General features: G+C 24.0%; 1 protein-coding gene across 1 annotated transcript; it reads left to right on the forward strand.

Annotated features, from left to right (window-relative positions):
• Window positions 1-3,748: 3,748 nt before the first annotated feature.
• Window positions 3,749-11,055, forward strand: LOC103574994 (ubiquitin-conjugating enzyme E2 Q2). The gene is made up of 6 exons (XM_008554578.2): window positions 3,749-4,036; window positions 5,779-6,129; window positions 6,246-6,405; window positions 6,517-6,668; window positions 7,632-7,929; window positions 8,982-11,055. Exons 1-6 carry the CDS (start codon window positions 3,875-3,877, stop codon window positions 9,011-9,013), a joined length of 1,155 nt encoding a protein of 384 aa, XP_008552800.1. The 5' UTR covers window positions 3,749-3,874; the 3' UTR covers window positions 9,014-11,055.
• The last annotated feature ends 321 nt before the right edge of the window (window positions 11,056-11,376 follow it).

Here is an 11,376-nt window from a genome sequence, read left to right on the forward strand (position 1 = left end):
TATTTTAATTATTGAGTCACATAAATATAAAGATTTGTAAATATTTTTGCCTTTCATAATAAAATTAATCTAAAGAAAATTGAATGACAAAATTAAATTAAATGATTGCTATATTATTTGTCAAAAAATGTTCTAAAATGACGCACCCTAATGATTATATATATTCATATATGACCATAATCAAATTTATCAATACCGATATTTCCATTTGTATATAATCATATCTGAATATATTTTTTCGAGCGTTTTAAAAAATTTATATGATTTCGGACAATCGACATCCATTCATTAAAATTAATTTTCAAAAAAAATAATAAATATTAAAATGAATGTGAATGTAGCAGACAGCAGATGAATTTAAAATTATAAATTAATGGAGTAAATAATTTTTAAAAAAACATTTATAAAAAAAACACTTATTAATTTTAAAATTTTTTAAATGCCCATTTTTTTAAAATTTTATTTTATTAATTATTTACTCTATTTATTAATAATTTTAAATTTATCTGTCTGCTACATTGACACTCAATAAAAAATTTTTTTTAATCTTTGGTGAGTTAACAAAAAAATGAATTAAACATTTAAAAATTACTCTATTAATCAACAATGTCATGAATATTTGTCATGTAAAAATTACGTACTGTCACTTGACCATAAAAATGAATTAAATTTTTTTGAACTCTAGCTTAAAGAATTAATTAAAATTAAACAATAACTTTAAGGTAGTTGTGGCAGTAATTACACTATTATTAATTGTGCTAAATATTTATTAAAATAATTTTGAACGTTTTTTAAATTTTCTATTATCAGACAATGAATTTAAAATTTGAATTTAAAAAGTAAACTGTACAGAACTACCTTAAATAATTTAAATAAATTACGGGCAAGAAAATAAAGTGGATATTTAATGATAAGAATAACAGAAAATTAAGGAATCAATAGTGTGTATAATGTAAAAGTCATTAGTCTCAGAAAAACATTGTATAATATAATTAAAATAATAATTATGATAAATAAATGTTTGAAAATGTTTTCATTATTGAAAACTTGTAAATAAAGAGAGAGAAAAAAAACAGAACTAAATTAACATTATCGTAAATTCCTATATATATACATATATATAGATATATGTGGATATACATTAAGAAATTGCTTAGATGTAACAGTAAACTTTAGGTATGATTAATAATTAATAATAAGTTGGTATATTTTATTTATATTAATATAATATAATAAAATTTAATTTTTAAAAAATTAATTGCCATTTTAAAGACTATGGACTTGGCCGCTTTATTAAATATTCAATTGTAATATTGATGATAATTATTATTTTTATAGTTTTTAGTAAATTCAAGACTAATTTTTTGTATTACTAATTATAATTTATATGACATTAAATTTAAATAAATAAATAAATGAAATTTTATAAGTTTACTGTTGTAAAATTATTTTTTTTTACCAGAAACATTTTTATTTTTATTATTTTCGTATATTTACAATTGAATATTAAACTATAAAAAAAAATGCGTAAGTTAGAAAAAAAATAAAAGCATATTCCAGTGATAGTATGCATGATTTAGTTATTTTATTTATGACATACATTAATAAGAAGAAGTTTGCTGATGAAGAAGAAGAAGAAGGAGAAAAATGCAAACAAGTATAAGAGGACAACAAAAATGGCTAAGAAGAAATGATAAAAAACAACAAATGTTTATGAATAAGTAAAAAAATATTTAATACTTTTGTAATTACCGCGTTGCTAAAATTAAATGTTGAATATATAAAAGATGCTTTTGTGTTTTAATGATTTTCTTAGCCATTAAGATTGAATAATTTTGTATTAGTACGCTCAGTTGAATCATTGTAATTTGAAATAATTAAATTTACGTTATATAAAATATATAAATTTATTAATTGTAAAATAAAAAATTCGTGACAGGAAAAAAATAAATTTGTAGAGATAAAAAAGAACAAAGTTGAGTTGTACTACGAGTAAGAAATTTCAAATATATAGGAGCATTTATTTGAGTTTAAGTACTTCAAATTCAAAATTGTAGATGAGGGTGAATGTAGCAGACATCAGACAAATTTAAAATTATAAACAAGTAGAGTAAATACTTTAAAAAAAAATATTTATAAATAATGCACTTATTAATTTCAATGTTTTTTAAATGTGCACTTTTTAAAATTTTATTTTATTTATTGTTAACTCTGTTTATTAATAATTTCAAATTTGTCTGATGACAGCTACATTCACACTCATAATTTCAGCTAAATGTCAAGATTCAATTTGACAAATGATTTTCAGTAATTAACTTGAGGTAAGTATCGATTGATTCATGTGTGTATGACTAAAATTATTTTTGTATAAAAAAATACTTTTATAGCGCAATTTTACACAAAATTTTCCGTTGATTTTGATAATTCATATCTCATTATTCTCGATCTTGATATTGTAACGATGAATTATATATTTACATTATCTTTTCATATTTTATCACTGAGAGAATCTAAAAGCTGTTTTAAAATTAAAATTCACTTAAAAAATACTTCAAAATCAATTTAGAAATTACTTTAAATTCAAAATTTATTACAATTTAATTTGACAATTATCATAACCTGATAAGCACAAATAATTGTTAACTTATCGTTAAATTTAAGGCGACAAATATGATAAAAATAGTTTAGAATTTCTTAAATAATTACTTTCACAATAATTAATTAATTTTAATGAGTGTGAATTTAGCAGATGAGGCAATTAGTAAATTTTAAATAAATAACAAATTCATTTAAATAATTAAATTGAAAAAAATACGAAATGATACTGAAGTCCGGTGTCTAATAACTTTTTTTTTTTTTAAGATAAATTTAAATTAAAAAATCGCACCTATGGTTTTCAAAATTTTCTATATGAGCATATTTTTAGTTTTTTTAAATGAATTTATTGAAAAAAAAAACTTGAAGATTGTTTAATTGTCTGCTAACTTCAGGATCATCGTACGGATCGTGTATTTATCTTACTACGAATTTTTTAATTTTTATTCCATTACATTTTATCTCTCTAATTCAAAATTTAAAAAATTGACACTTGTCAGTTACATTCACACACGTTATTTTTATTATAAGCTTTTCTGAGTGTGAACGTAACTGATAAGTAGCAATTTTATGATACTGAAGTTAGCCAACGTCTAATAATTTTTAGATTTTTTAAAAAATAATAAATTATATAAGAAATAACTTCTCTTTTTTCGAAAATTTGCAATTTTCTTAGCGGGAAGTTTGAAAAAAAATATTCAAAAAAATTGCACCTGTAGTTTTTTAAATTTTCTACATGTGCATATTTTTATTTTTTATTTTTTTATATTTGATTTGGTGAAAAAATAATCTGAAAATTACTAATTGTCTGCTTACTTCAGGATCATTCCATTATTTAAATTTTCAAGTAAATAAATAAAATTTTAAAAATGCGTATTTAGACCAATGAAAATTTAGTACGCGCATTTTTTTTAAATTTCATTATTTTAATTTAAATATTTAAAATTTATAAATTGTCTGATTTCTGCTCCACTCACTCAAACTTTTAAAATTAAAACAAATTTTAAATTTTACCGCCAAAATATAATCTCAAATAAACAGTAGATAGCGCAGTATTAATAAGACCAAATGTATATATACATATATATTTATAAATATGATACGAGTGAAAACGAATAAATACGGAAAATATCGAAGTAATTCAGTAGTTGTCGCCATTTTGTCAGAGAGTAATCGGAGTGCACCCTGTGAAAATCGGTGTTGGTGTTTATTTATTATCAGAACTGGGTGTTAATAACCGTCGAATAATTAGTTGTTAATTCGTACGGTAATACCCCAAATGGCTTGCTTGAATACACTCAAGCAGGAGATAAAAACTCTTGAGTCTGTCTTCCCAAAAAGTCATGAAAGGTTTCAGATAATGTCCGCGAGTGTGGATGAACTCAGCTGCAGATTTGTCGGTAAAAATGGAAAGAAATATGAAATTCACGCCAACATTACCGTAAGTTATTATATTATTATATTTATTTTAATTACTCCACAAGTTTACTTTATTTAAAACCAGGTCCTACATTTTTAAATACACTTTAAATTTCCTAGCCCATGATTCATTATTGCAATCTTATTTACACATTATTAATTATTTATAAATTTATTTCAGACAAAGAAACAATAACATTTATGTTATTACACTAGTTATTATTATTTGAATTCAAATATTATTAATTATCATCATCATTATCGTAATTTATAAATAAAAATACTAATTTATTCATTTATTCATTTGTATTTATAATATTTTTTATGGGTTTTTTTTTTTCATAAGTATTGTTTTTTTGTCGTGCTCATGTAAATCAACTAAACTAAACATGTAATTGTGTGTTGTATGTATATATATTGAGGGTAAAGCCCCCATATCCTTTAATCACAAATTCACTATCAAAAAAAGTCCAAACTGTAGACAAAGGTCTGCGGTATTCATTATTGTTAAAAATAATAATAATAATAATAATAACAATAATAATATTGATATTAAGTCTAAATAATTTATTACGCTATCAATTAGAATCGTTAATTTATTTCATTAATTATTTATCAACCGTAATTAATTTAAAATTTTATTGAACCAATGAACCTATTTACGGAATCGTTTATTTATGGATAGATATAATTTATTTTTAATGACAATAACTTTCAAGTTATTGGAGATTTTTAAGCAAAACAATAAGCTTTTTATTTTTGAATTTAAAAAAAAAGTATTTTTTGGTTATGTGGCTTTTACGTGCGACTTAAATATTTTTATTACATCATTTAGTGCGTATTATTTTTTTGTTTTTAAATAATTAATATTATTTTTTATTAATAGTCATTAATTATTTATTTATTTGAATTTAATGAAATATTTTTTTAAGATTACATTTTTATTATTACTATTAATAACGAGTTATCAGTCACTGACTGGAGTATTACTACGAAATTTTTAAAATATTTGAATTTAAATGTTCAGTAAAATCTATGCTAGAAAATAAACTCTAGAATCTTTTGTTTATTTTTATCATTGAAATTTAATGAGACAAATCTTATCATTAATTTGCAAGCTTATTGGTGTCGATGATTGTATAATCATGGGATTGTGGAAAAAAAATCTACACGGTCAAATTTTTTTTATTAGTCTTCTATATTTTTTTTCACTGATACCAAATTCAATTTTTTAAATTTTTATTATAGAAGACGGCGTAGACTAAATTTTTTTATTTTCTCTTAATTATATATATATAATAGTTATATATATTCAGTGATATTCAGTGACAGAATAATTAAAATATTAATTTATTTAAAGAAAATAAATACGACCTTTTTTCCCGCGTAATTTGAATTTAATTCGAATGATATAGATAAATTGATTTATCTCGATACTTGACAATAAAAAAGAGTTTGAACCATGAAAAGGCACAAATTCAAGTCAAGACCTTTCTAACGATACCAAATTTAATAACATTAACTTATTCTATCATATAAATATGACTGGAACAAAATTTTCCTTATCCTCTTAATAACATAGATAATAAGTAGGTTTTATTTGAATTTCTTGTCTGATACAAATTTATTTATTGTATTAAAAATTAATCAGTAAGACAGAAATAGAAATTTTTCTAAAAAAAAGAAATATGTAACTTTTATATTTATTTAAAATAATAAAATTGACCAAAGTATTATTGAAAAACAATTTTTTTTTTTCAACAGGAAACTTATCCTTCGACTCCACCAGTCTGGTTTGCAGAGTCCGAAGAAACTAGTGTCACAAATGCCGTACAAATATTAAGTAACACAACGGGTCGTGACAATCACGTTATTAATCAAGTAGGAATACTATTGAAAGAACTATGTCGCCTTCATTCGATACCCGAGCCACCGGATGTAGAGAGATTAAGAACGGCATTAGATCCTCTGAGATTAGGAGCCGCTGCAACCGCTGTTGTGGCACAACGAATGGAAGCTGAGGATACCGAGGATATTGAGGAAGACGAAGAAAGTGAGTCTGAGGAGGATCTTCATTTAGATATGGACGAGGGTGAAGCTAACAAGAAGAGTAAGGTAAGTGATACTATTCTTTAATAAAAGCAATTTAAGTTTAATTCATTATTTTTCCAGTACTAAATTTTATTGATGATTATTTTTAACTTTATTTTTTTTTTTTTAACTTTATAAAGGCTGACGATATGGATTTAGAACATTTAGCAACGCTAGAAAGGTTGCGGCAAAATCAGAGGCAAGATTATTTAAGAGGTTCTGTATCGGGTAGTGTGCAAGCTACTGATAGGCTTATGAAAGAATTGCGTGATATTTACAGAAGCGACAGTTTTAAAAAAGGTTTTTATATATATTCTTTAATCATTTTTATATTATTGAATGTTAAGATTGATTTATTAAGCCAAAAAAAATGTTTGAATATGTAAAAATTATTCTTTTTTATTTTATTAGGAATGTATAGCATAGAATTGGTGAACGACAGTTTATATGAGTGGAATATCAGGTTAATGTGCGTTGATCCTGATTCACCATTGCACAAAGATTTGGTACTTCTTAAAGAAAAAGAAGGCAAAGACAGTATTCTCCTTAACATGATGTTTAAGGTAATTCAGTATTTATATGTATAAATTAAATCTATTCTCGAATTTTTGTTTTTTTTTAACTTTCCGCTAAGAAAACCGATGATTTTTTAAACATTCGGGAAGTTATTGTTTTCACACCGATTTGCGAAAATCGAATTCTTATCAAATGTTGTTTTGAGGTCCTAGGAAGCTATTCTGACTATTTTCATATGAAATTATCATAAAAATCATGCATAAAATCATGAGAAAAATCATGCATAAAATCCATGATAAAAGGGCACAGCACAATAAAAACTTATCTGTTAGTCTATTTTCGAATAAATACACACAAAATCCGTGAAAAAAGGGCACATTACGATAACAAGCTAATTAATGTTCTTTAATAATGTTCTTAATTTATTGGAAATTCTTTATTTATATTCTTTAATAGGCGAAAAAAAGCGGTTGACCTTGAAGGCTATCCATAAAATTTCTCGTCTTGGACCCAATACGCAGTGGATCGAATCTAAGAATAAAACTATTTTTTTTATACTTGGTCACAGTTATATTGTTCCTGGTATATTTTGTCAGGGAAATATTATTTTATCCGGAGACCAAAACGCAGGAAACTGTTCAAAATCATTCTAGTCTATCGTCTTTATGATTTCTTTCGATCCTCACATAATGTTTTGCAATTCGGACTTTAGTTTAAATAATATTATCAATAACGAAAATTGAAAAAACATCATTTTAAAAATTTTCCTCGGATATTTTATACATTAACTCTCTGATCTGAGACAAAACTCATGTAAATCCTCGCATCAATCACTTGAGTTTTTAAATTTCTTTTATAATGAAAAAATTCTTTGAAATTTTATCAGGTCCCAGATTTACTTTACTTTAGAATAATTAAAAAATTACAAGTTTGCCGTAAACTTTTGTGTTCAAAGAGTCAAATAATGAATATATAATGTCAATTAAAATTCAATTTTTTAAAATTATTAGGAAGCGTATCCTTTTGAACCACCATTTGTGCGAGTAGTTCATCCCATAATATCCGGTGGTTACGTACTGGTGGGAGGAGCTATTTGTATGGAATTGCTCACAAAACAAGGCTGGAGTTCTGCGTATACAGTTGAGGCAGTGATAATGCAGATATCAGCGACCTTAGTTAAGGGAAAAGCCCGTATACAATTTCAGGGTGCCAGTGGAGCTGGTAAAAATTGTGGCGGACAAGGTCAATATAGTCTTGCACGTGCCCAACAATCATTTAAATCCTTAGTGCAGATACACGAAAAAAATGGTAATTTCATATAATTTATTTATTTATTATTTTTATCAAAGCTTATTCTCAGACAGTGTCCCCACTTTTTGAAATATTCAGTGACTCAACTGTCATAACAGTATTTAAATTTTAAAAATAAAAAGAGCGATATCGAAATACTGGTGTTAAATCGGTGTAAAGGTGGAGTAATACTGGTGTAAATTGTGTGCGTTCAGAGTATTAATTTTAAAAGGTTATAAAACATAAAAAATGTATTACATACACAAAGAAATTATTCTTGTTTGAAATGCTACGGTTTCATAGTAAAGCCGGACTATGTTCGCCATCTGTAGAAATATAAATAAACACATGGAAAAATTACTATGGCCATAGTAATTTTTGTATGTATTCTCTAGAAGTAGGGTCTTACATAGAGATGTTTCGACAAATTTATAGAGCCCCGATACTACGTTCCCTGTCTTCTGTATTTCATTATCTGTCATATGATGTCGTAGCGCAGAAGAAATTAAAAAAAAACAATCTAGTCTTCTGACTCTTAAAAAATATTGTTGATAAATTTAAGTGATGATTCATCTCTAATACCAATTTTATTAAGTATAGTTAAACTATTCCAGTTTGTTTAACCTGTAGGCCTTATAATCCTACCGTAGTAAAATAAGGCCTATTCGTATAGTTTTTGTAAAAATATAATGTTTTGTTTGTTTATGGTAAAAATTACCATTACTTCATTACATTTTATGGGTAATGTATTGAAATAAAAATTAATGATACATTTCGATAATTAAATGCAATATTTTCGATTCTATTCAAAATCTCTAGCTCGGCCTCATTACCCGCCGGTACCTTATTTAATTCAATTTCCATTAGGTGGCTATTCTGGTCCGGTTTTACTATGACACCATAGCAATTCAAATGAGAATAATTTCTTCGTGTAATTAATAACATTTCAGTACCGTAATGGCAATCAAAGTCATTGAATACTTTTAAAAAATAGGGGCAGTGTCTAAAAACACCCTTAATATTGAATAATTAAATTAATTTAATACTAACTGATTAATTTTTTTGTTAAGGCTGGTTCACACCACCAAAAGAAGACGGCTAATAAATTCCATTCAAACAAATAAATCAGTGCCGAAAATAATTAACAAAAAAAATGTCATATGTGAAAATAAAAATGAGTGCTTACATCTGAAAACTTTAATATAAAAAAAGTAAACAAAAGAAAATAATGATGTGTGCCCCTTAAACAATTAATTGTTAACGTAAACATAAACGATTTGATACAACATAAATTACAACATTAATTTAAGTAATTATATAATAAGAAACAATTATTAATAATTAATTAATTAATAATTAATCTTATCTATAATACGTTTAAATATGAATTGCTAATAAGGCTGCCGCGCTAACAGTTTCAAGTGATTCAATGTTAAGATTTTTTTTTTTTTATTAATCTCATTAATGTTTCGATCGCAAATTTTATATTAATATTATAATTGTTATTATCATTATTATTAATACCATTATCATTGAAATGTATTTTAGTAATGACGTTTAATTATAATTTAATTTTTTTAAGTTTTATGTTAACCACGTAATTATTAATAAGTTAATTATTAATTTTGTTATCAAAATTTTATGTTAACAATCGTGCTTCCTTTTTATTTTACTCGATGATAATTAAACGATAAAATTTGCGATCAAATTTATTAATTTTTTTAATAATAAGATTCTCAAAATTTAAATAATTGACAATTTTTTCTATTAGTAATTTTTAATAACGAAAATAATTCGTTCGTACAATTATATTTCTCATTAATTTAATTATCTGTTTAATTTTTTTAATTAGTTTGTAATAAGTTAAGTTATTATTTTTTTTAACGGGTTTTTTTTTATAATTCTTTTTAAAAAGGGATTCGCATCGTACCAGCTTGTCTTGATGACAGTTTTATTTAGAGTTAACGATGACTGAATTATTCCTTTAGTATATCATTTTTTTTAATATTATAATTGTTAGTTCAATTATTATAATTAGTATTGTAAGTCAGCCTTGGAAACAAACATACAAATTTAACCACGTGTCCATTGTTTTATTAGTAAAAAATGTAGTGTACTGAATGAGTATACTTAATTAAATTTTTAATAATTACTTAAAAAATGAAAATGATAAAATAATAATTTTCGTATCGATAATCTTTATAATTATATTTTTATTTTTATTTTATTATATTATTTTTTTACACAAATTTGAAATTCGTAACTGAACTCAAATTTTTTAATCAATCGAACAAATTTTCTAAGAAAAATTACTCAGATACGGTCATATATAATCATGCATTAATATATGATCAGATAAGACCATTTTTGTAAAATCATCATATTTAATCAAATATGTTCAAAAAGAATCATACTTGAAAATTTATATGGATATCTAGAATTTATAACAGATACAATAAATCTCATCTGATCATATATGATCAGACACGATTATATATGTTCTTATCTATTTATGTCTAGTAGAATATGGTCACATATATCTCTTCATATATGATCAGATAAGGAAATGTTTCGTATTAAAAAATTCTCAATTTTCATATGTTTACAAATATGATTCCGTTTAATCATATAAGATTATATATGGTCATATATGATATCATACGAGACCAAGTAGAATCATATCCATAAATATGTGAACATTTGAAAGGTAAAAAAAATTTCTATATGATCATATATGTCTCAACATAATTATGTATGCCAATATGTTCATATATACTTATATACGACCACACATGTGCATATATGATTATGCATACTATGTGGATATATATGAACAAATATGGTCACATAATCAGATATTTTCTTACATGATCCTATGTGGTCAATGAAGTAATTTTTTTAATTTGATCAGATTTAAGTATTTATATAAGATGATATATGATCATATCTGACTATTGTTCACCAGGTCAATTACCAACTCACGATAATTTTTTTTACATTCTAATATTTTTGTAAAAGTGTTTAATTTGTATAATTAAATTATGAAACAGGAACAAAAAATAACCGAATTTGCACGAAAATATCGTTTATATTTACAATAACAAAATATAATTATGTTATTTTTTTTAATTAATTGATTAATTATTTTATTCGGCTTAAATTATTATTATTTATAAATAAAAAACTTGAATAATTATCAATTCAACATTAATACTTAATTGTTTAGACATTAATAGCAATAATTCTAATTTCATAAATTTCATTTCAATTAACTTTGTCTTCAAACAATATATGTTAATTATATTTTTATTGTAGCAATAACGATATTTCATCTTTATTATTATTATGATTTTTTTTTATTTATATGTAAACATATGTTGGGAATACAATTATGCAACAGAATTTAATTATAAAAATATTACGACGTAAAAAAAAATCTTGATGCTCAGAAAATTTCGTTCACTG

This window comes from Microplitis demolitor, chromosome 1, assembly GCF_026212275.2.
Source record: "Microplitis demolitor isolate Queensland-Clemson2020A chromosome 1, iyMicDemo2.1a, whole genome shotgun sequence".
Classification (NCBI taxonomy): Eukaryota; Metazoa; Arthropoda; class Insecta; order Hymenoptera; family Braconidae; genus Microplitis; species Microplitis demolitor.